The 26,329-nt window shown below is 44.6% G+C and overlaps 1 protein-coding gene across 1 annotated transcript in view; it reads right to left on the bottom strand.

The window, feature by feature from the left end:
• LOC308286158 (uncharacterized protein) overlaps positions 1–26,329 on the bottom strand; it is a gene marked incomplete at its 5' end in the record, with an annotated part of 82,224 nt that overhangs the window by 40,891 nt on the left and 15,004 nt on the right. The window contains 5 exons of the mRNA XM_080727114.1: positions 5,476–5,673; positions 7,535–7,643; positions 15,784–15,888; positions 16,654–16,774; positions 25,988–26,120. Of these exons, the coding sequence (XP_080583240.1) occupies positions 5,476–5,673; positions 7,535–7,643; positions 15,784–15,888; positions 16,654–16,774; positions 25,988–26,120 (666 nt within the window). The remainder of the gene's footprint in view (positions 1–5,475; positions 5,674–7,534; positions 7,644–15,783; positions 15,889–16,653; positions 16,775–25,987; positions 26,121–26,329) is intronic.

Below are 26,329 nucleotides of genomic sequence, written 5' to 3'. Positions count from 1 at the left end.
CATACATGGAGATTTCTGATGTCATAAATCCCAGGCCGAAAATGAGATTGATTGATTGATTGAAGAATTTATTAGAAGTTTGCAATAGAAAAAAGTACAGTTTCATGACAGTACAAATCACTGGTACAAGGTCAACTAAAAGGAGATCCTAGAAAGCCGAGGCTTATTTCCACAGGAACCACACTTTAAGTATCTCATATAACATTGAAAGACAGACGGATAGAACATAGTACTTTATCTAGGATAATATCAGTTTCAAAAGCATAACATCAAATACAAAAGGCAGAATACAAAGAAAAGGGGGGGGGAGCATGGGGGCTTAGTCTATTTACAAGTCACGGGTAGCTGCTGTCTGAAGGTGACTTTTCATACCAATTTTGAAGGAGGCTAGGGATTTGCTCTCCTTTAGGGCTTGTGGAAGGGCGTTCCACATGTTGATGGTATAGCAGGAGAACGAGTTAGAATGTTAGGGTACCCCCTTATGCCCATATATGGAGATCCACAGGCATCAAACCAAGGCCCTAACTAACCAAGGCCCTGCTTGGCATTAGTAATTAACGTAAGTTTCATGCCAGTGTTAATTTTTTCAGCAAATTTTGATTTAGTCTTAGTCTTAGTCTTTTGAATAACACACCATGTAGTCTTATCTATCTAGGTCGTCCTCAGACGAGCCCTCCATCGTTGTTTCCAGTCATCTCGGTTCTCCATACATCTGGCCAGCTCATTGGTGTTCTGTGTCCCTACGTCTTCCTTGAGTACGTCCACGTATGTTTTTGTGGGACGTCCTTGCGACCGGTGCCCATGTGTTGGCTCCCACAGTACCAATTTGCTGGCTGGAAGCTCCTGGTGTCTTTGGCAGTGTCCTGCTAGTCTCATTCTTCTGGTGGCAATTTTCTCGCTTACCTTTGGTATTCCCTCATACAGGCTCCTGTTGGTAACATGTGCACTCCTGTTGATGTTGAGTACTGCACGCAACATTCTAGTGTAGCACCCGTCTAGAGACTTCTGCAGGGTTGGCTTCAGGGTCCAGCATTCACTGCCATAGAGGAGAACAGACTCCACCGTTGCAAAGAAGAAGCTAAGTTTGATTTGGCGGGGGAGGTTAGAGTTCCATACACTGTTCATGCCGTTCAGGGCCCTCCACGCGAGTGCCTTCCTTACTTTAAGGTCTTTCTCAGTTGAGTCGACCCATGCGCCCAGGTACTTGAAGTCCTTGACTTCCTTCAACACAGCTCCTTCTGTTGTTGTCAGAGGTGAGTGATCAGGTAGGTTATAGGTGATAACCTCAGTTTTCTTAGCATTTAGCCTGAGACCAACTTTGGCACACTCTATCTCCACCCTGTTCAGGAGTTCTTGTGCTTGTTCCATGCTGTCGGAGAGCAGGCTGATGTCGTCCGCATAGTCCAGGTCTGTCAGAACTACTGCGGGATGCCGCCTTGACCTCCTTGGTGTTAGCGTGAAGCCAAGCTCTTGTTCTCGTCCCCCTATGGCTTTCCTGAGCGCGTAATCTAGAACTATGATGAAGAGGTAGGGGGCTAGGGTGTCTCCTTGCATTACACCAGCTCGGATGTCAAACACCTCACTGCTGCCATCCGGGGTCACCACTTTGGCCCTTGTTTTTGCGTACATGGTCTCGATAGCCCGGAGAATGTTGGGAGGGACATTGTAGGCCTCAAGGATCTTCACCATCTTGCTTCTGTGGATAGAATCAAAAGCTTTTTTGAAGTCAATGAAGCACAGTACAGCTGCTAGGTTGTCCTTTTTCACCTGCTCTATTAATCTCCTTAATGCCAGGATCTGTGCTACGGTTGTTCTCTCCTCTCGAAAACCATTTTGGTTCTCTCTCAGGTGAGGGTCGATGGCATGCCGTATCCTGTTCAGTATCATTCGGTTGAAGACCTTAGCAGTGATACATGTCAGGCTGATGCCTCTGTAGTTGTCTGGCTTTGAGAGGTCTCCAGCTTTAGGCACCGGGATGATGTTAGACAGAGACCATATTTCAGGTTGCTTGTTGTGCTGTAGAGCATTGTTGCAAAAGTCTAGGATGAGGTTGTCTAGGTCGCAGTTCTTCAAGACCTCTGGGGGTATGCCATCAGGCCCAGCACTTTTTCCCTCTTTCAGGGTGGATTTTGCCCTGGCGAGCTCGCTGGTTGTGAAGGGTCCGTCGTCGATGTTCAGGCCCTGGAGGACTGTCGGTATATTTTCCTCCTCTCCCTCTTCCACTGATGTTCCCAGGAGCCTCTGGAAGTGGTCGAACCATGTTGCCACCCTCTCCTCTGGGCTGTGTCCTTCCACCTGGCCCTCCTTGGCCCTCTTCCGCCCTGTCATCTCATTTATTACCTTCCAGGCCTCCCCGTATTGCCTTTCACCTTGCGCTGCCTGCACTCTTCGCACACTTTCCATCACTTCCTCCCCTTTGATGGTGTCGTAGGTGCTGAAGAGAGACTGTTTGGCTTCGTTCAGTGTCTCGCGACCCTCCTCTGTTGGTTCACGCTCAAAGTTGAGTCGTGCTTCCTCCATCCTGCCTCGTGCTGCTACAACCTTCGGGTGTCTGGACCGTGGTGGTGCTCTTACTCTGTTCAGCACTGGCACGCACAGTCTGGTCGCCTCCTCATTCGCTGTGATGAATCTCCCATATTCACGGCTGGGCTCTCCTCCCCTATCCAGCTGCCGAAAGCGCTTCCTGACTTCCTCCGTGTACCTGGTTTGGAGGCCCGGATTGGTCGTGAGTGCCTTCCAGTCATGCCGAATCTTGGGGCTTGGCTTGGGGACCCTGAGGCTCAGTCGCACCCTCATGGAGACCACACGGTGATCAGAGCCTACAGAGCTGAACGTGCTGTATGGCTCAGCATTCAGGATGGAATTCCTCCACTTTTGCCTCACTAGGATATAGTCCAACTGATATAGCCTGGGTAGCTCCCCAGGCCTTGTGGCTCGGTCTCGGAAGGTCCATCTCTTCCCTGTTCTCTTCCTGAACATGGTGTTCGCTGCCAGGAGCTGGTGTTCCATGAGAAGGGCTGTGAGGTATGCGCCGTTGCGGTTGGTAGACTCATGGTATGGGAATGGTGCATCCTCCTGTCCGATCCTGGCGTTGAAGTCGCCAAGGATTGCCAGGAAGTTGTGCGCTGGGACACCTCGGACTGCTGTTGTGAGGTCCTCATAGAACTTCTCAACATCCTCAGGTGTTGCCGTGTTAGTGGGCGAGTACACCACTATGACTGTTGTCACTGGGTTACCTGCGAACTCAGCCATGAGGATCCTTTCGGTGTGCTTGTGAACCCGTCGGAGGGCCCTGCGCGCTAGAGAGCCTAGCATTAGTCCTACGCCTCCTGTTGCAGCCTGGGCCTTGTTTCGCCACGCAGATGCAGTGATGAACGTGCGTTTCTCCACTTGGCAGTAAACTATCTGGTCGTTAGTGTTAGTGTGGACTCTTCTGTGTTCCTGGACTCCCAGGATCTCTACCCCCTGTTCTTCAGCACAATGTGCCAATTCCACCAGTCTAGCTTCTTCTCTCACTGTGCATGCGTTGAAGGTCCCCATTACAAATGGTCTCCGACAACGCATGAGTGCATTGGACGGGATGCTGTGGTCAGACAGAACCCTCCCTCGTTCCCGTGGGTTTGAGGTCCTGTCGTCATGATGCCCTCCGGAAGGGGGACCAGCACCACCATCCGCCGCGGTGCTCCTGCGGACTCCCGCCGCTGGAAGTATAGGATTTGAATTGAAAGTCTTAGTCCTGTCTTAGTCTTCTGAAATAGTTTTTGTCTAGTCTAGTCTTAGTCAACTAAATATCAAAACATTTTAGTCTTAATCTTAGTCTTTTTGGATTAGTCTCAGACTTTTAGTCTTCATCTTTTAGGATAGGTTTTCTTAGCCTAATATAACCACATAACTCTGAACAAGTCATTGTCTTCTACTGCCTGTCACTTGGTCAAAATAAACCATACATAAAAGATTTATTTGGCTTTAATTTCATTGCAGTTACATACCAATGTTCATTTGTACAGCCATTAGTCTTAGACTTAGATTTAGTCTTAGTCTTAGTCTTTTGAATAACACAAATAACAGTCTTAGTCTTTTGAAACTGTTTGCCAGACCCATGAAATGGGTAGGCCTACATAAGCAAATGTCGGTCTGTCCCTTTTCTATATAAAGGGTATATATGATGATGACATGATGATGACATGCCTACAAAAGGCATGATGTCATAAATGATGATGACAGACAGGGGGTCTGGCACAACCAGGTTGACCTGGTCTAGTTTAGTCTAGTCTAGTCTTATCGACAAAATATCAAAATCTTGTAGTCTTTTAGTCTTAGTCGACAAAATTAACACTGTTTCATGCCCATATATGGCGATTCCTATATTGTCAATATTAAGGACATTATTAAGGATATTATGTTATCAATATTAAGGACATATATGCAAGCCCCCAGAACCCAGGGCTAGACTTGAAGCAACCCCGATGGTGGCCAAAGTTGGAACTGCAGCCTAAAAAAAACATGAACGCTAGCATGTAGCTAGGTAGAGACCACTTTCCCCCAGAATGCACCTGGATTAGAGACCACTTTCCCCCAGAATGCACCTGGATTAGCTACATGCTAGCACGTAGCCGTTGCTTCAAAACGCCACTGAGCACTTGCATTGAAATGAGCCGCGGACGAGCCCCGCGGCTCGTCCGCTCTCTATTTTATATAATACTCTATGCATATATGGGAATGCCCATATTTGATAATGTCCATATATGGGCATGTTTTGACATAACATAACTATCATGAAGGGGTCTCCATATATGACTAACTGGTCCCATATACATCACTGGCCAGATGGCCAAGACTTGGCGCCACGGTGTCTGACTAGTTTAGTGTCCACGGCTTTCCAACGCCCCATAGTGCATTGCGCAGGCGCTGTACCGAGCTTCCGGCGCCGCAGCCGAGTGTGATTTACAAGCTCACAACGGGTTGCATCTGCGACGCGACGCGACGTGAGCTTGTATGTCTGCTGTTAAACCGGAAGTGTGGTCCAAATAATCTCCAGTAAACTCCAGCGGAAAGAGGTGGATAAGTGACCAAAGGCCTGTCTGAACGTGTGTTTTCAGATGCTCTCAAAGGAAGCCTCTGGATAGCCCAACCCTCCCCTCCCCTGCCCCTTCTTTGTATTATACTTACTGTTTGTTTAGACTCTTTTTTTTGTTCTCTCATTTTTCTTTTCTTTGCATATCTACTGCATAGTACAGTGTTCTATTCGTCTGTCATTCAATGTTATATGAGATACTTAAATGGTTTCCTGTGGAAATAAGCTTAGTCTTTTCATGGATCTCCTTTTAGTAGACCTTGTACCAGTGAACTGTACCGTCATGAAACTGTACCTTTTCCTATGCAAACTGACAATAAAGTCTTCAATCAATCAATCAATCAATCAATCAATCAATAAAATGATCATCAGTAAAATGTCTGCCGTGGACAGAAAGTTACCTGCTGGTACTTGAGACGGAGCTGCTCGCTGTCTCGACCAATCAGAGAAGACGTGACATCACAGCACTCTTCCTCCTGGTCGTTGTCTCGACCAATCGGAGCGGACGTGACATCACAGCACTCTTCCTCCTGGTCCGTGGAGCTCCGCCCCTCCTCCGTACCCTCCTCTGCATCACCTCCGACCCCTCCCTCCTCAATCTGCACACACACACACACACACACACACACACACACACAATGAACTAAAATTAAAAAGAAAATACATGTTGTTAATGTAGGCCTATGTGTATGTGTAGCACTCGCCTACCGTCAATGACATACAAGAAGTATGCGATAAGGTCTTGCTGCTTGGTCATTATGGCTTATATGGACACGACGGGCTGATAATTATAATTACCATATAATTATCACCTTGAATCAGCCTGAATCAGCACTTATTACCCGGCTAATACATACAATTAATAATTTGACTCAAAATTAAAAACAAAACTAAGTATTTCCTTGTTTACAGACGGCTGAAAGTGCGTCCCCCCGAGCGCAACACGGTCGCCTTGGAAAACAAGGAAGTGCTGATCAAATAGAATCCATTTTCTGTTCTATTTCTCGCCTCAAATGTTTTGAAAAACATTCTTGAAAGCAACGTTTGGTTGTAAATGTCGCTGTGTGTTTGTTTACATGGCTGCCATGTTGGATACGGTACTAAATCCACACAGTGCAGCCTGAATACAGCAGCTGCTCTGAGCCGTTGATGAGCAGCGGTGAATTATAGAGCGGAGCGGTCATTATGTATACGCCAATAATTCACCGCTGATTTCAGCGCTCGACCAATCAGAATCAAGCATCCAAACAAGCCGGGTAATAAAACTACATAACATTTGAAGTTTGTATATAACGTTTTTGAAGCGGTGAAAACCGCTTCCAATGAATGGCTTTGTGTGTATCACGCCCATATATGGTCATTTCAGTCCAGAATGAACAGGCTTTTTCAAAAACAGAATGTCCGTTTAATTACCATATATGGTGATGTCAGTCCAGAATGAACAGGGTTTTTCAAAAACACAAAGTATGTTACCTTATGTCCATATATGGTCACTCCAGGCCAGAATGAACAGGTTTTTCCTGTCCCACAGAATGTCCGTTTAATTACCATATATGGTGATCTCAGTCCAGAATGAACAGGGTTTTTCAAAAACACAAAGTATGTTACCTTATGTCCATATATGGTCACTCCAGGCCAGAATGAACAGGTTTTTCCTGTCCCACAGAATGTCCGTTTAATTACCATATATGGTGATCTCAGTCCAGAATGAACAGGGTTTTTCAAAAACACAAAGTATGTTACCTTATGTCCATATATGGTCACTCCAGGCCAGAATGAACAGGTTTTTCCTGTCCCGTACGTGTAAAATATCAGTCCAGAATGAATAGGCTTTTTCAAAAAGCAAAATGTGTGGTGTCCCTCCCGGTCAGATGAATGGATACTTTATTTCTGCTAGATTGATATTTCTATGCATTTCATTTACTGATGTTGCTTATTGTAAGTCGCTCTGGGTTAAGAGCGTCTGCCAGGGGGAGGCAGTATAGAGACCAGGATTAATGCATGTTTTTGTGAGGGTATCTACCCTAGGAGACACGGGGAGAACATGCAAACTCCACACAGAAAGGTCCTTTCTTCCGACCCCACCTAGGGTGTGGGCGCTGATGACGTGGAGGAGAGAACACGCCCCCAGCACCCACAGCGTCCCCCGGCGGGAATCGAACCCAGGACCTCCTAGCTGTGAGGCGACAGCGCTACCCACTGCACCACCGTGCCCCAGACTAACATTGGTCCATCGCTGTTTCAGATGAATAAAAATCACACCCGATGTGAAGTGAGCGGTGGTCGTGCTTGCATAACGTCTTCAGACTAGGATATAGGTCTAGGATGTAATTGGTGATGTAATACAGGCTACACACACACACACACACACATATTGCTATGGCAAAACGCTGAGGAAAAGTGGCTACAGACACGCACAGCCACTCTATGGAGCGGTTTAGCACAGCTCAAAAACCAAACCTTGGTAATGAAACGAACCTCTGTGATTGGCCGGTCAGCTTCCAAGCTCTCGTTGATCAGCCTGGCCACCTCACTCTCCACCCCCTGCTTCTCTCGACCAATCAGAAAGCTGCGGCGGAGGAGACAAGGCGTCATGACACTGGACACTTACTTACCCAGCATGCATTGCACAACGAGGTCTGACCTGAACTAGCTGTCAGTGTTGAGTTGGACAGCAAACTGTGATGTAATTTAGTCACCGTCTTTTATTCATATACCAGTAAGACTCCCTGATCGGGAGATAAGCAACCGTCAGGTCGCAGCGGGATTTTAGAGCAAAATGTGTAGGAACAGTGTCCAAAAATAAGTGTGAAAATCGTCCTGATGGTGGCGCTATATGGGATAGATCCATGTTGATGACATGAGTGTAGAGCAAGTGATTTTAGGGCAAAATGTGTAGGAGCTGTGTCCAAAAATGTGTTTAGCAAGAATCGGCCTCATGGTGGCGCTAGAAGAGGGACATGTGAGAATTGATGGGTAACGGGCAACGGTTGCAGAGTTATGTGCAAGGCAAAAGTGTGACGTGTGACAGACAGACAGACTGACGGATTGACGGACAGCTGGTGGAGGTTTTGATAGTAACAATTAGTTTTATTGTTTTATTGTGGGCTGGTCTGAAAGGCCAGACCAGTATGTTATACCGGAACCTGATTGGTCAACTTTATTCTCCTCAAAACAATGACTGACAGAACAAAGGCAGGGCCCTTAGCCAATGAGGAGCAGCGTTCTTGGTGACATCACCACCAACAAGTGTGACCTGATATAAATAAAAACACCCACATGACATCTTTATAGTTTGTTCTCCAATATCTTACTAACCCATTTAGGCCTGAACACATTATGACGCAATATTTTATGCTTTAAATATAAAGAAATAGCAGATATACAAGCTCACAGCGCGGCACCGAGTGCCGCGTTGCGAGCTTGTAGATCTGATTTTTGACCCGATTCTGTAAGTGTCTTTTGAATCCTTCTAAGATTTTTGGAAAAAAATTCTATTTCTATTTCTATTTCTATTTTCTATTTCAGCAATTTGGCCAGCCATCGTCAAAGAAAAGGTCCGTTTCACTTAACTGGAGCTCAGTTAGTCTGTTCTTGAGAGACTACTATGTCAGTGGTGCTCAAACCTTTTCATGTGAAGGACCCCCAACATTATATTTATTTGGCCACGGACCCCCATCTCAAAATATCTAGTTCCAGGGACCACCCAGAAGCAAAATTTGAGTTACAAACGTTCGCTTTGAAAATACATATATTCAAAGATTTGCACACGTTTTCACGACTTTTTCAAAAATAGCAGATCTACAAGCTTGCAGCGCGGCACTCGGTGCCGCGCTGTAGATCACACGCTTGATCACACGCTTGTAGATCTGCTATTTTTCACTGGTTAACCCTCTAAGGCCCGCATTAAGAAATACTTGAAATAAAAAATTGAAAAAAATCAGATGGTGTTGTAGGAGTCCTATTAACACTTTGAGTGCCAGCCCCCCCTGCCCCCCGTCCCTTACCAGTGCCACCATTAGGTCCCATTCATTTCTGCCCCAATTCCAGGGAATAAATTGGAAATGATCCGATATTCACATCGGAACAAAAATGGGAGGTTTGGTAAAAGAGGATTTTTTTTTTTACCAAAAAAATTTTGGAGTGATTTCGGTGAGCGGTTTTGGAGATAGGTGCTCGAGAGTGCGCACTGCGCAAACCAGTCAATAACCTCAGAAATCTAGATTCTGAGATATTTGAGTTCAAAGAAAAAAAACTTTAGGAAGCCATAGCAACAAATTGGTAAATGGTAACGGAACACAAGTACCCTTGACAGAAAGAATGACATGCCTACTTTCATTATGTGCAAAAAAAGTTAAAAAAATATTGTACCATCGTCTAGTTTCAAGGGGGCAAAGTGAAAAAGTATGAAATGACTCAGAAGGTAGAAATTGCCTTACATTTTGATAGAACTATGCACTGTGAATTCACTGTGTTTTACCTGGTCTAGAAGGTCAGGAAGACAAAAAGTCAGAAAAGCGATGTCAACCTTTTATTTTATGGCAACATCGAACCCTAACCCTGGTGAGTACCTCACACATCCAGCATGAACATATTTATGTTCAACAATATTTACAAATATTTCCAAAAAAAAAGAAATCACAAATATGACTTCACAAAAATAAAATATAACTGGATAAAAGTAAAATAAAATAAATGTGCAGCAAGTAAAGAATAAATAAAATAATATAAAAGTCAGTACTGTACTGTACTGTATTCTCAAAAAAAGGCATTCAACAAGCCAACATTCAGGAGTCAAAGGCACCACAAATAAAGGTCAAAGATGGTACTGTTCACCGTGTGTGTGTGTGTGTGTGTGTGTGTGTGTGTGTGTGTGTGTGTGTGTGTGTGTGTGTTTGTGTGTGTGTGTGTGCGCCTCAGGTACCTCAAAATGGCCTGGTACCTGTTTCTTGCCATTGTTCTGGGAAAGTACGGCATGCAATGACAAGGGTTTTTTGACCAGTGCATGGCAATCTCCGCCTTGTGAACGATAGCTGTGAGGAAGAGAAGTCCCAGAAAGTTCTTCAGCTCCCCTAGAGTGACATTGGTCCAGGCAGCGAACCTACAGTGTGTATGACCTATGCCTGACTCCTCCGCTCTCGCTATCTCAGCCATCATACTGTCCTCTCCATCCTTCCTCCATCCAGTCAGACTCCACGGGCCCTGTATATGATAGAAATAAATAAAAAATACTAAATGATCGTGCTTCTGTATAATTTGTATGTTCTTTAGCAAAGGCTGTCGCACAAAAGTAGTGAAAACAGCAGATCTACAAGCACATAACGCCTCGCGGTGCGAGGCGTTGTGTGCTTGTAGATTGCACATACAGTATGAAACAGAGCCGATACCTTTATGTAGGAAAATAATGCTGCTATGTGTACCCTGTATATATATAAAATGTCACAATGCGACATAGCTCTGTAAAATGAACAATGCTGTACCCCCTCCAACTGTATATATGTTCCCCATTTTCAACTGGTTTTTATATTGTATTTGTTATACTTGCTTTGGCAATGTAAACATATGTTTTCTCATGCCAATAAAGCTCCTTTGAATTGAATTGAATTGTATAATGTGGACCCAAAAAAATGCACAAAAAAAAAAAAAAACAATAGCAGGTCAGGCTTATTGATTGATTGAAGAATGTATTAGAAAGAGGTGGTAAAAAAAAGAACCTAGCCCCACCCTACCCTCCCCTTCTTTGTATATACTGTTTGTTTAGACTTACTGTCTTTTTTTGTTTTTCTTTACATATCTACTGCATAGTACTGTGTTCTATCTGTCTGTCATTCAATGTTATATGAGATACTTCAATGGTTTCCACTTTCCAGTGGAAATAAGCTTAGTCTTTTCATGGATCTCCTTTTAGTAGACCTTGTACCAGTGAACTGTACCGTCATGAAACTGTACCTTTTCCTATGCAAACTTCTAATAGTCTTCAATCAATCAATCAAAGTAGGCTACAGATGCATGGCTCATTTCAACAGGAACCACACTTTATGCAGCTCATACAGTGGTGTGTTCTAGACTCATATTTTATTGTTAGTTACTAGTTAGTGCCTAAAAAGGAGATCGGCTGTTGTTGTAGATCGGCTGTTTTCACTAGTCTAAATAATTTCAAATGATAAATGCAAAACGAGCGGTTTTGGACATAAAAAGTTTTCACTCCCTCCATCACGGAGGTATAGAGGCCGACGCCGAGCGGCGCCATGCCCAGGAGGGTCTCCCAAATCGGGCTTGAGTTGTGGAGGGTGGTCGCTAGTGCTTTGGAGGTTCCAGGGCGAGCGCCCCCACCCCGGGGCTCGCGATCAAACCTTTTGGGAACCACTGTTCTATACTAGGCTGTGATGTGATGTCCTTGGCTCATTATCGCCAAAATAAACAATGTTCTACTTCTAACGTGAGTGGCACGTAGTATGCAGTGAAGAATATAGCCTAAAATCAGCGTTTCTGAATGTCGACTTTACAATGAAATGGATGCTTCTCTCGTTTGGGTCGGGACCCATTTGTGAGTCGCGGAGACAGTTTTATGGTTTATGGGCCATATATTTCATACATTTTGATACATTATACAGCACTTATCTCATATAACATTGAAAGACAGACGTATAACAAAGTGAAGCGTAGAGAACATACCGCAGCACAGCTCAGCAGTGCATCCTACAGGGCGCGCGGAGAAACCGTAGCAATCGGTGGTCTGTCCCTGGCAGCATGCATGCCTCGCCGTAGAAGGAGCCCTTCTGGCCGCCAGAACCAAAATCGAGGCCGTGGATGTACCAGCGGAGGTCCTCGCTGATGAACCGATCGCCCGTAGAAGGAGCTCTTCTGGCCGCCAGAACCAAAATCGAGGCCGTGGATGTACCAGCGGAGGTCCTCGCTGATGAACCGATCGCCCGTAGAAGGAGCTCTTCTGGCCGCCAGAACCAAAATCGAGGCCGTGGATGTTCCAGCCGAGGCCTTCGCTGATGAACCGATCGCCCGTAGAAGGAGCTTTTCTGGCCGCCAGAACCAAAATCGAGGCCGTGGCCCGTGGGTGTAGCAGCCGAGTACCTCCGTGATATCTCTATCTCTCTAAATAATACTAAATCTAATGATTTTATAACTAATTCTAGCTCATTCTCTCAATATATCTCTCTCTCCCTCTGATTGCTGTGTCCGGTACGGTAAAAGTCACTGAACTCTTTGAGACTCTTGTTTCTGGGGGGAACCGGCCAACCAGCATGCTTGAATTTGGTCACATAAGCGTGTGATGTCATGCAGGGGCGTCAATTGGGTATGGCAGGGGTATGCAGCTGCCATACCTTGACAGGGGGAAATAATAAAAATGTACTTTTCACCGTGCCTGTTGCTAAGGTATGGCAACATGACTGGTGTCTTCACCAGACACCAGTCATGTTGCCATACCTTAGCTTGTTCTGAACTGACGCCACTGAATTGTCATGCATGACGACCGTCCCATCGTCCAAAAGGGCTGTATCTTGGTTACCGCATAGATCCAACACTGTACTACTGTAATATGAAAAAAAAGCATCTGGCGTCATATGACGCCAATATTATTTTCTGGCATCATTGCCAAGGTCGTGTCGGACGTCATATGACGCCCTGGCACTGAAAGTGTTAAGAGGAAAATGTAATGTTTTTTTCAAAAAAATGTTTTTGTAAGATTCTATAGCCATAAATCAAAAATCATAAATCATGCTCTAATTTACATATGGGGGATATTTTTCACAATAATAACATATGTACATGTTCAAGACATTCTAATGATCACCAAAAAAAATAGTACAGGCATTTTACTTATGTTTTTGTGAGGAATAGCTTCCATGAAAAAGTGAGATGTTGTTCGTCAAAACTCTGGAATGTCAGCGGGTGTGGCGGGTGTGAATGTCAGCCCCTGTGGGGGGTATTTATATGCAAATATTGTGGCCAATGGCATTGTAATACTAAACAATAGAATCCAATGGTGATGTTTAGGTGGTTGGGGGAGCTAAAATAAAATGATTTAAACCTTTTTTTGGATAAAATACAAACGTTGTAATATTACAACCGTGGGCCTTAGAGGGTTAAAGCATTCAATAAGGCCTGAAAATGTAGAGAAGTAATGTTGGAGTACCCGTTGGGCAGATCTTTATGCCCATACATGGTATTCCACACGAGCCCACACTGTTTCGTAGGAACAGTATTTCTAGTTGTGGCTTCGCCTGAAAGGCGAGAACACTTTGTTATCTTCATTATTTATTTACCAAGTTCCGTCGCAGACGGTACAAAGTAGGACATCAACGACTAGTGATTTTTTTTGCAAGTCGACTCGACTCACTAAAAAGTTGAGTTGAAGTCGACTTTATCGTTTGATGACGTCATCACATCACACACGACCCCCCGATTATTTTGGGGGTCCCCAGATGATTAACTTAATGTGAAACATTGTTTTCTCACTCAACTGTAAACAAACCAACATAAAGTTTAAGTGTATAGAGGGTATCTGCACATTTCTAAAGTGACAATTTAAGGACTTTTTAACACCTCTAAAATGACACATTAACACTTTTAATGCCACAGACAGAGATTGACGAGAATCATTAATTAGATTAAAAAGTTAAACATTGGCCAAATTGTCAAATATTAGAGGCAGAAAATGTGAAAATAGCAGATCTAGGGGGCGCCCGCTGGCCTGGTGGTCAAGGCGCATACCACATACTGGGCTATGATGCCTGCTGGCGTCGCCGGTTCGATTCCCGATCCGGACGACCTTTGCCACATGTCATTCCCCATCTCTCTCCCCATTTCCTGTCAGCCTACTGTCCTATCAAATAAAGGCATAAAAAGCCCCCCCCAAAAAAAAAAATCTTAAAAAAAAAAATAGCAGATCTACATGCTCACAACGTGAGGCGTTGTGAGCATGTAGATCTGCTATTTTCACAATAGAAAGTTTTTTTCTTTTCTTTTTAACTTCGACTTACGACATTCTCTGGTGGGAGTCGACTTGTGTAATGAAGTCGACTGAGTCGACTTGTCGACTTTTTCGTTAATGCCCTGGTACAAAGGCAGGGCCCTCAGCCAATGAGGTGCAAGTGACGGAAAACCATCTGGGAGTGGTGTCGCGAGCGAGCCCACACTGTTTCGTAGGAACAGCATTTCTAGTTATTATTATTAATTTTAGGAACACTCGCTGTAGGGTTGTTCGATATGGCCAAAAAATAAAATCTCGATTATTTTCTCTGAAATCCCGATTTTCGATTTCGATTTTTTGTTAAAAGAATAATACATTGTTTCAACTATTTTGTTTTCATTTAAAAAATGCAAGGAAATGCTTTTTTTTTCATTATTGTTTCATTTTTTGATTTTTTTTATATAGCCAAATAGCAAAATGCAATAAAACAATAAGGGTATTAATAATAATAACTTTAGTTGTGCAACAATCACATACAACTTAGCGTCCTTAGTGTTTCATTATCAATAGTGAGTGACAAAACAGCCAAAACAAGCCAGCTCTTGGAGGCTGGTGAGGCATTTTGGTAGGCATTTCGCCTACCAAAATGTAATTCCTGGCTACGCCCCTGCCCTGCACCACTCATGCACGGAGATGTTGACTGATTGTAAACGGAGGCGAAGCGCTTCGCTTCCCGACGCAAAATTAACACAGTGACATGGACAGTAGGAGTAGACTACAGTCAGTAGGTGGGTAACACAGAATTAATAAGCTTCTTTCAAACTACAACAAGTAAGTAAGTTTACCAGCTCAGCAGCGTTTTGTTCTGTTTGCTGCTTGAACCATCGCGAGTGAGCGCAGTGCCGTGGTGAACTCTGCTCAGTCTGACGTGCGCTAAACGCGCATCAAAGAAATTACACATCAGATAGAAAGTAGTATTAATTTGGTGTCGGACCTTGTCGTCCTGCTTTAGGAGGACGGGGCTGTGTACTTTTTGCGCGTGCAAGGCTCCAATGAGTAAGAATTTCCCTAATTAAAGTGAAAATCGATTTTACGATTTCCATTTTTTTAAATCGTCCAAAGGAAAAAAACCGGGTTACGATTAAAAATCGATTAATCGAACAACCCTAACTCGCTGTAACAAAACAAACTGGTCAAACTGGTCACATGGCAGTGAATATGTTAATGTGTTGACCTCCGACCTTAACTCTCAAAAGCTGGAACACGCCCGAGTCGCGTTAGATTTGAACCACTTTAACCATTATTTTATGCTTTAACTTTAGAAAAATTGCAGATATACAAGCTCACAGCGCGGCACCGAGTGCCGCGCTGCGAGCTTGTAGATCTGCTATTTTTTAAATCGTGAAAATTAGTGCAAGTCTTTGAATATCTTTGACCCGATCTTTGACCCGACTTCTAAATCCTTCTTCTAAATCAGAGGTTCTCAAACCTTTTCATGTCAAGGACCCCCAAAATTAAAGGTATTTGGCCACGGACCCCCATTTCAAAATATGTTGTTCCAGGGACCACCCGGAAGTAATGAGTTACAAATGTTCGCTTAAGTAGATGTATTCAAAGACTTGCAAAAAAAATCATGATTTTTCAAAAATAGCAGATCTACAAGCTCACAGCGCGGCACTCGGTGCCGCGCTGTGAGCTTGTATATCTGCTATTTTTCTAAAGTTAAAGCAGTCAATAATCCTAGGCCTAAATGGGTTAAAGTGATGACCTTTGACCTCACCTGACCCGTCCTGAGGTGTTCTTCAGAACGGTGGCGGCGAACAGCTGAGACACGCCCACTAGACTGACCCCGCCCACTTCTAGGATCTGGTCGTTGACCCTGATGCTGCACACACACACACACACACACACACACACACCTCAAATGATTGACTTAGAAAAAGCAAATAAATAAAAAATAAAATCACACACAGTGTGAAGTGAGTGGTGTATGTATGAGTTAAAGTGCAGGTGCCATGATTTTTTTCCCCCTCTAAAACATGATTATCAGGTATTATGATTGGAAGATTTCTTCCAAAAAAGTGTACAGAAAGAGTTAAAATGATGTTTTTATGTGGCCACACCCACCAGTTCATTAAGTATGCGTGGTTGTCATGGTGGGTGGTGACCCAGCTGAAGTTAGCTACACCCACGTGTGTTGGGTGAATGGTAATTAGGGGAGGGGTTGATTCTATGATGTAATAAGTATCTGTGTTTTTGGAACGGCACGTTTGACCCCACAAGGTGGCATCCTCCAGCTAAAAAACCAAATAAAAAGAGAAAGCATAATTGCTCATAACAACCACACCAGGGGGTCTAATGAAGTACTGTCAACCTCCTAGACACATGAAAACCAGAAAAGGTACAAAACTATGGCACCGCCTCTTTAATTTCATCAAGCGTCCCTCTGGCCAATCACAGCACGTCCGGCGAGGCTTGGCAAACAAACAAACTTTGGTCCCGATTCTTTTTTTTAAACAAATAACAATTTTAACTCTATAGCCAAATAATTACCAAGTTAATGGCAGCCCAGGGGTTAATGTTGAACATGGTTGAAGTGCTAGTTCTTTAGCCATGGCTACCTAGCGGTGTGCGGTGTCATGTGACTCACCGGCCGTCCTTCTGCGTGGCCCCGCCCCCTGTGATGGTCTTCACGAAGATTCCCAGCTTCTCCAGACCCTGGTCAGCCCCGACACCCATCCCTATGATGGAGATACCCAGACCCTCCTGACCTATAGGGGGAGATAGAGAGTTACCATCCACTGATACCAGACCCTCCACTAGGGGGAGATAGAGAGTTACCATCCCTATGATGGAGATACCCAGACCCTCCTGGCCTGTAGGGGGAGATAGAGAGTTACCATCCCTATGTTACTGATACCAGACCCTCCACTAGGGGGAGATAGAGAGTTACCATCACTATGATACTGATACCAGACCCTCCTGGCCTGTAGAGGGAGATAGAGAGTTACCATCACTATGATACTGATACCAGACCCTCCTGGCCTATAGGGGGAGATAGAGAGTTACCATCACTATGATGGAGATACCCAGACCCTCCTGACCTATAGAGGGTGATAGAGAGTTACCATCCCTATGATGGAGATACCCAGACCCTCCTGACCTATAGAGGGTGATAGAGAGTTACCATCCCTATGATGGAGATACCCAGACCCTCCTGACCTGTAGAGGGTGATAGAGAGTTACCATCCCTATGATGGAGATACCCAGACCCTCCTGACCTATAGAGGGAGATAGAGAGTTACCATCCCTATGATGGAGATACCCAGACCCTCCTGACCTATAGAGGGTGATAGAGAGTTACCATCACTATGTTACTGATACCAGACCCTCCACTAGGGGGAGATAGAGAGTTACCATCCCTATGATGGAGATACCCAGACCCTCCTGGCCTGTAGAGGGTGATAGAGAGTTACCATCCACTGATACCAGACCCTCCACTAGGGGGAGATAGAGAGTTACCATCACTATGATACTGATACCAGACCCTCCTGGCCTGTAGAGGGTGATAGAGAGTTACCATCACTATGATACTGATACCAGACCCTCCACTAGGGGGAGATAGAGAGTTACCATCCCTATGTTACTGATACCAGACCCTCCACTAGGGGGAGATAGAGAGTTACCATCACTATGATACTGATACCCAGACCCTCCTGGCCTGTAGAGGGTGATAGAGAGTTACCATCCCTATGATGGAGATACCCAGACCCTCCTGACCTATAGAGGGTGATAGAGAGTTACCATCCCTATGATACTGATACCAGACCCTCCTGGCCTATAGGGGGTGATAGAGAGTTACCATCACTATGATACTGATACCAGACCCTCCTGACCTATAGGGGGTGATAGAGAGTTACCATCACTATGATACTGATACCAGACCCTCCTGGCCTATAGGGGGAGATAGAGAGTTACCATCCCTATGATGGAGATACCCAGACCCTCCTGACCTATAGAGGGTGATAGAGAGTTACCATCCCTATGTTACTGATACCAGACCCTCCACTAGGGGGAGATAGAGAGTTACCATCACTATGATGGAGATACCCAGACCCTCCTGGCCTATAGGGGGAGATAGAGAGTTACCATCACTATGATACTGATACCCAGACCCTCCTGGCCTATAGGGGGAGATAGAGAGTTACCATCACTATGATGGAGATACCCAGACCCTCCTGGCCTGTAGAGGGTGATAGAGAGTTACCATCACTATGATACTGATACCAGACCCTCCTGGCCTATAGGGGGAGATAGAGAGTTACCATCACTATGATGGAGATACCCAGACCATCCTGACCTGTAGGGGGAGATAGACTTATTCAGTTGTGTTGTTATTGACCAAATTCACATTACGCAACTTCCTGGTGCTGACGTCACGGTTGAAGGGTAAACCCTGCTAAAAGCCCATAGAGTTAACACAGAAATCACACATTTAATGCAATTTCCGAATAGTAATGTATAAAATACGGCTAGCATGATCAAGAACACAAGATAGTAAAAGGCACAAAGCGTTATAATTTACTTTACCGTTCAAAATAATGATTTGTTGGCTTTAAGTCCAGCTATTTCTCTGTTATATTACCCACAGATATAAAAAGCTAGATGCCTCCTTCGGCGAGGGGGCGTATGCATTTAGCAACTAAGGGAATCTTCATCACTTCCGTCTTCATTGCTTCCGCGTGCGTCACACATAGGGAAGTTCACAGGCCAATCAGAGGCAGGTGGAGGCGTGTCTTTACGCACGCAGCCTGTGAGAACAGCTGAGCCGCGCAACATCGGAACTGGCTCTGTTGAAATGAATTGTGGTCCTTGGATAAGTCCCAAGAGTGTCCTGGAAAAGTCGCGCTGTGATTGGCCAGTAGTCACTTTGACTGACAGCGTTCCCTTAGTTTCTTCAGGAAGTCCGGACAAGAACTTTTGCACATCGCTCCAATGAACTGCAGAGGCGAACGAGGCATCTAGCTTTTTATATCTGTGATATTACCCTCCAAAGCTGACGTCAGCACCAGGAAGTTGCTGAGAAATTCGCTGAGTGCGCGTGCGTGGGCGGGCCGTGGATAGGTTCTATACAGTTGTGTTTGTTCAGTTAACAAGGTCTCCCTATGGGTCTCCCCATAGATATACAAATCCCACCTAGAGTAAAGTGAGTGGTGCTATTCATGAGTTAATTTCATTAAGCGTCCTGCTAGCCAATCACAGCGTGTCCTGCGTAGTTCGGCCAATGGGACCCTGGGTGTATTTTTTGGGTGGAGCTTAGCTCCTTCCAGAAAACCTAGAAAGCTGATTGGCCGCTGCAGTTCATTGGAGCCGTCTGTCAAGAAGGGAGGGAGGAAGGCACGCTGCCACTCAAAGTGACAACTGGCCAATCACAGCGTGTCTTTTCTGGAACTTAACTTAAATTCAAAAGGGGTATTTCTATCAAACTTTTTTGTCTGCAGCACCCCCTTATATTGAGTACCCCTTTCCCCTGATTACAGCCTTTTGCTTACGAAACATTGACATCTGAAGTCCAGTTCCAATTCCCATATGTTCAAAATAAAACAACATAGTGGTAAATAAACATTGGTTTCTATTCACAGTTATACTAGTGAATGTATTGATGTCATTTGGTTTCTATTCAATAACAGTTATACTAGTGAATGTATTGATGTCATTTGGTTTAACAGTCTACAGATGAGCAGCTTCACACAAAGACAATGTTCTATCATTAACCATAACAGTGAAATACAAACTGAGGCACATGTTCTAGTTCTTCTCACGTACCCCCTGCAGTACCCCCACATACCCCCAGGGGTGCACCTACCTCCATTTGAGAAACACTGACTTACACCATCTTTAAACCTACACATTTCACACTAGCTTTAACCAATAAACATACACTACTCTAGCTTTAAACCAAACAGAATGATGATGTGTGAATGTGCACACACACACACACACACACACACACACACACACACACACACACACACACACACACACACACACACACACACACACACACACACACACACACACACACACACACACACACACACACACACACACACACACACACACACACACACACACAGTGCACAAACTAAACTCCTCAGGAGTTCAGGACTGCGACAATGACGTTTACTCTGTCCTCCTTTATCACATGATCATGATCTACTAACCTACTTCATCACACCACACAGAGAGAGAGAGAGAGAGAGAGAGAGAGAGAGAGAGAGAGAGAGAGAGAGAGACATATAGCAAAGAGGTTTGGTGTACATTGTAGAGGGGAAAAAAGAGCATACCAAGTACAGCTAGGGACCATCTCAGCTCACAGTCAGACAGACAGAATACATTGAACAATTTTAGCAGCATCTCTAAAGAAGAGCTCAGCCAAATAGTCAGTAAAAATCAAGCCATCATCCTACATATTTGACCCAATTCCTGCCACTCTTTTTACAACAGTATCGCTTCAACTGTCCTGCAAATCATTAAACAGGAGTATGAAGAAGCATTCAAAACAGCCGTCATAAAACCATTACTGAAAAAAAAAAAAACCTAGATTGCAATAACTTGGAAAACTACAGACCTATATCAAACCTTCCATTTATGAGCAAAATACTAGAAAAAACAGTCTTTATCCAGCTGAATCAATTCATGACAGAAAACAATATTTTAGATCCCCTTCAATCAGGATTCAGGGCAAATCACAGCACAGAAACTTTAACTTTAGCTTTAATCAAAATAATAAATGATCTCAGAGTAAACATGGATGACGATAAGGTGTCAACGCTAGTCCTTCTGGACTTAAAGGTATATTCAGTGATTGTATTTCATTCAGATAAAAATATAATTGTTACATTTTCCATTCATTCTCCTCACAAGAATGTGTGCTGACCATATAAGGACTTCCACGATGGCCTGTGTTGCGAGCATAGCTAGATTCGGTTTTCAGAGGTGGCCAGCCAGTCCTCGACCAATCAGGGTAGAGTATGGCCGTAGTTATGGCCAATGATGTTTAGCTATGATGGTCAGAATAAAAGTTTTGAGAGACATATCCTGTAGCTGGAGACGTAGGCCTACCGATATTCAGTGATTGGGTCTAATGATCAAAACGAGAACATTATAATGGTGTAAATAAATCTATAAAAAAACTAAACATTTGCACGCTGTAAGGCCAGTTAGGGACAAGATGACCCCCGGCCACTTTCATTATCACTGAATACACCTTTAAGTTCGGCATTTGACACGGTAGACCACAACATAATATTACTCCATGGACTCGAACACACAGTTGGTGGAGGTGGGACAGTCCTGAAGTGGCTACGCACCTACAGCACAGGTAGGACGTCCTGTGTTCGCCTGGGGCAGGGGTCGGCAACCCAAAATGTTGAAAGAGCCATATTGGACCAAAGAAACTAAAAACAAATCTGTCTGGAGCCGCAAAACATTATAAAACCTTGTATGTCCAAATCTTCGTTTTGTATTTATCATTTACAAAATGATCTAAACTAGTGAAAACAGCCGATCTACAAGCACACAGATCTTGTAGATCTGCTGTTTTCACTACTTTTGTGCGTCAGTCTTATATGATGAAGCAGGGCTTTACTTTACGAAAAGAAAAAAAAAACATACAAATTTGAAACTTAGATACGAGTTTCTGCCCGACAGTGACGATTTACTTTGTTGGCCGCCCAGCCCCCAAAATGGAACGAAGGCCGACATTTTATTTTTATTTTTTTCCTAATGGCTGGCCTGGACCGGCCGGGAATGAACCGGCCGTTCGGGAGTTGTCCTGCTTTTCCCAATGGCCAGCACGTCCCTGGTAGAACCACACAGCACAGATGCAGTAGCCTCCCTCACCTCATAACCATAACCCTAACCCTAACCTCCCTCACCTCATAACCCTAACCCTAACCCTAACCCTCATGCCTCAGCGATATTACAGACTGGACGAACAAAAACCTTCTGAAACTAAACTAAAACAAAACAGAGTTGCTACTGGTTGGTCCCAAAACTAAAAGGGATGAACTAGTGAAATCCCTAGGTCATCTAGCAGCGTGGGTTAAACCACAGGTTACCAGTCTCTGAGTCATACTGGACTCAGATCTACATTTTACAGCATATATCAATAAAGTCACCAAAATGTCATTCTTTCATCTCAGAAACATAGCAAAGGTACGTCCATTCCTGTCACAACTGGATGCAGAAAAGATTATTCATGCCTTCATCACCAGCCGCCTAGATTATTGTAACGCCTTATTCACAGGACTCCCAAAACATGCCATAGACAGATTACAACTCATCCAAAACTCAGCTGCTAGACTATTAACCAAAACCAAGAAACGAGAACACATCACACCAGTCCTGTACACCCTTCATTGGCTCCCGGTCTCCCATAGAATACATTTCAAGGTCTTGCTCTTAATCTACAAAGCACTCAACAGCCAAGGCCCCACATACATCACAGTCTCTCTACCACCATACACTCCATCATACATCACAGACTCTCTACCACCATACACTCCATCATACATCACAGACTCTCTACCACCATACACTCCATCTAGAACACATACATCACAGTCTCTCTGCCACCATACACTCCATCTAGAACACATACATCACAGTCTCTCTACCACCATACACTCCATCTAGAACACATACATCACAGTCTCTCTACCACCATACACTCCATCATACATCACAGACTCTCTACCGCCATACACTCCATCATACATCACAGTCTCTCTACCACCATACACTCTATCCAGAACACATACATCACAGACTCTCTACCACCATACACTCCATCTAGAACACATACATCACAGTCTCTCTGCCACCATACACTCCATCTAGAACACATACATCACAGTCTCTCTACCACCATACACTCCATCTAGAACACATACATCACAGTCTCTCTACCACCATACACTCCATCTAGAACACATACATCACAGTCTCTCTACCGCCATACACTCCATCTAGAACACATACATCACAGTCTCTCTGCCACCATACACTCCATCTAGAACACATACATCACAGTCTCTCTACCACCATACACTCTATCCAGAACACATACATCACAGACTCTCTACCACCATACACTCTATCCAGAACACATACATCACAGACTCTCTACCACCATACACTCTATCCAGAACACATACATCACAGTCTCTCTACCACCATACACTCCATCCAGAACACATACATCACAGACTCTCTACCACCATACACTCCATCATACATCACAGTCTCTCTACCACCATACACTCCATCCAGAACACATACATCACAGTCTCTCTACCACCATACACTCCATCCAGAACACATACATCACAGACTCTCTACCACCATACACTCCATCCAGAACACATACATCACAGTCTCTCTACCACCATACACTCCATCATACATCACAGTCTCTCTACCACCATACACTCCATCCAGAACACATACATCACAGACTCTCTACCACCATACACTCCATCCAGAACACATACATCACAGTCTCTCTACCACCATACACTCCATCCAGAACACATACATCACAGTCTCTCTACCACCATACACTCCATCATACATCACAGTCTCTCTACCACCATACACTCCATCATACATCACAGTCTCTCTACCACCATACACTCCATCCAGAACACATACATCACAGTCTCTCTACCACCATACACTCCATCCAGAACACATACATCACAGTCTCTCTACCACCATACACTCCATCCAGAACTCATACATCACAGTCTCTCTACCACCATACACTCCATCATACATCACAGTCTCTCTACCACCATACACTCCATCCAGAACTCATACATCACAGACTCTCTACCACCATACACTCCATCATACATCACAGTCTCTCTACCACCATACACTCCATCCAGAACACATACATCACAGTCTCTCTACCACCATACACTCCATCATACATCACAGACTCTCTACCGCCATACACTCCATCATACATCACAGTCTCTCTACCACCATACACTCCATCATACATCACAGACTCTCTACCGCCATACACTCCATCATACATCACAGTCTCTCTACCACCATACACTCCATCATACATCACAGTCTCTCTACCACCATACACTCCATCCAGAACTCATACATCACAGTCTCTCTACCACCATACACTCCATCCAGAACACATACATCACAGTCTCTCTACCACCATACACTCCATCATACATCACAGTCTCTCTACCACCATACACTCCATCCAGAACTCATACATCACAGTCTCTCTACCACCATACACTCCATCCAGAACTCATACATCACAGTCTCTCTACCACCATACACTCCATCCAGAACACATACATCACAGACTCTCTACCACCATACACTCCATCTAGAACACATACATCACAGTCTCTCTACCACCATACACTCCATCCAGAACTCATACATCACAGTCTCTCTACCACCATACACTCCATCCAGAACTCATACATCACAGTCTCTCTACCACCATACACTCCATCCAGAACTCATACATCACAGTCTCTCTACCACCATACACTCCATCCAGAACACATACATCACAGAGAGACTCTCTGCCACCATACACTCCATCCAGAACTCATACATCACAGTCTCTCTACCACCATACACTCCATCCAGAACACATACATCACAGACTCTCTACCACCATACACTCCATCATACATCACAGTCTCTCTACCACCATACACTCCATCCAGAACACATACATCACAGTCTCTCTACCACCATACACTCCATCCAGAACTCATACATCACAGTCTCTCTACCACCATACACTCCATCTAGAACACATACATCACAGTCTCTCTACCACCATACACTCCATCCAGAACACATACATCACAGTCTCTCTACCACCATACACTCCATCCAGAACACTCAGATCATCCACTGCAGGCCTACTTGACTAGCCTGGCGGGGCCCGACGTCATACTGACGTCATACTGACGTCATACTGCGTTCACTCACTCATTCCTTCCCCAGCATGACGTCTGGCCTTCGGCCTATTGGCAGCTTGAAAAGTGGGCGGGAGTACTTGCCTTGACAGACAGACTCCTCTAACCAATCAGCGTAGCAAACATCTCTCAGCCAGTCGGAAGAACGGCAAACAAACAAGTTTTTTTGGCCGATGAACTCCGCTAGCGCATCCCCCGTGTTACTTTTTAATTGTTGTAATTGATTCCAACTCTGACATAACTGCACTTATGGCTTGTTTTATTGTTAGAGCGTTAACTGTTACACTTGTTGCATCGGGAGGGCAGCCATTGTTGTTTGTAAAATGCTGCAGCAAGCATCTACGTCACCGTCTACACATGGACCAATCAGGGAAAGCTTTTCACTTGTTGTCAGGAAAGACTACGTTTGTTGTGCGGAAGCAGTCACTGATTGGCCCCGATCAGAGAATAATCAGAATACTCGCTGCCAATCCCCGGAAGTCCAGACGTTATACTGTGGAAGGAATGAGTGAGTGAACGCAGATGACGTCGGGTTCATCGTTTGACAGCACAATCATGAGTTTATTTTGGATTCATGTCAATTTGTGTTTTCAGATATTTAACCACTTGAACCGTCAATACTTAATAAACTTGACCTTTCACTCTGTACTTAGTCTGCTCTTTTTCCCCTCTACACCAAAGCTTTTTGCCGAAAATAGCCGATCTACAAGCTCACAACGCCTCGCAGTGCGAGGCGTTGTGAGCTTGTAGATCGGCTATATTTGGCTAAAGTTCTCAAAATATGGACACTAGGGTTCAAGTTTCTATCACTCAAAGATTTGGAGGACCCCCTGCAGTAAATCTGAGGACCCCCTGCAGTAACTCTGAGGACCCCCTGTAGGGACCCCCTGTAGTAACTCTGAGGACCCCCTGTTGAAGACCCCATGAAGTAGACACACCCACCCTTCTCTATGTCCACAGCACACACATCCATCCTGTCCACTCTCTTCTCCAGCTCGTATTCTGCTGACGCCGACACGGGATCGATGCCGGGGTTGGAGCGGTCGTACTCCCAGTTGGAGTACGCTCTGTACACCTGACACACACACACACACACACACACACGCACACACGCACAAGGGCCTTTTGGTTAGAATATTGAAAAAATAGCCGACCTCCAAGCTCACAATGCTTGGAGGTCAGCTATTTTCGATGCTTGGCTTCTACACAGAGAGGGCAGTTCTTTCAACATAAGATGCTGCATTCAAGTTCAGGAGAGTTTGGACAAGGCAATTCTCTTGAATG

This window comes from Nannobrachium achirus (assembly GCF_963921795.1).
Source record: "Nannobrachium achirus genome assembly, chromosome: 5".
Taxonomy (NCBI): Eukaryota; Metazoa; Chordata; class Actinopteri; order Myctophiformes; family Myctophidae; genus Nannobrachium; species Nannobrachium achirus.
The sequence above is the reverse complement of the archived record's forward strand: the minus strand, read 5'-3'. Positions and strand labels throughout refer to the sequence as shown.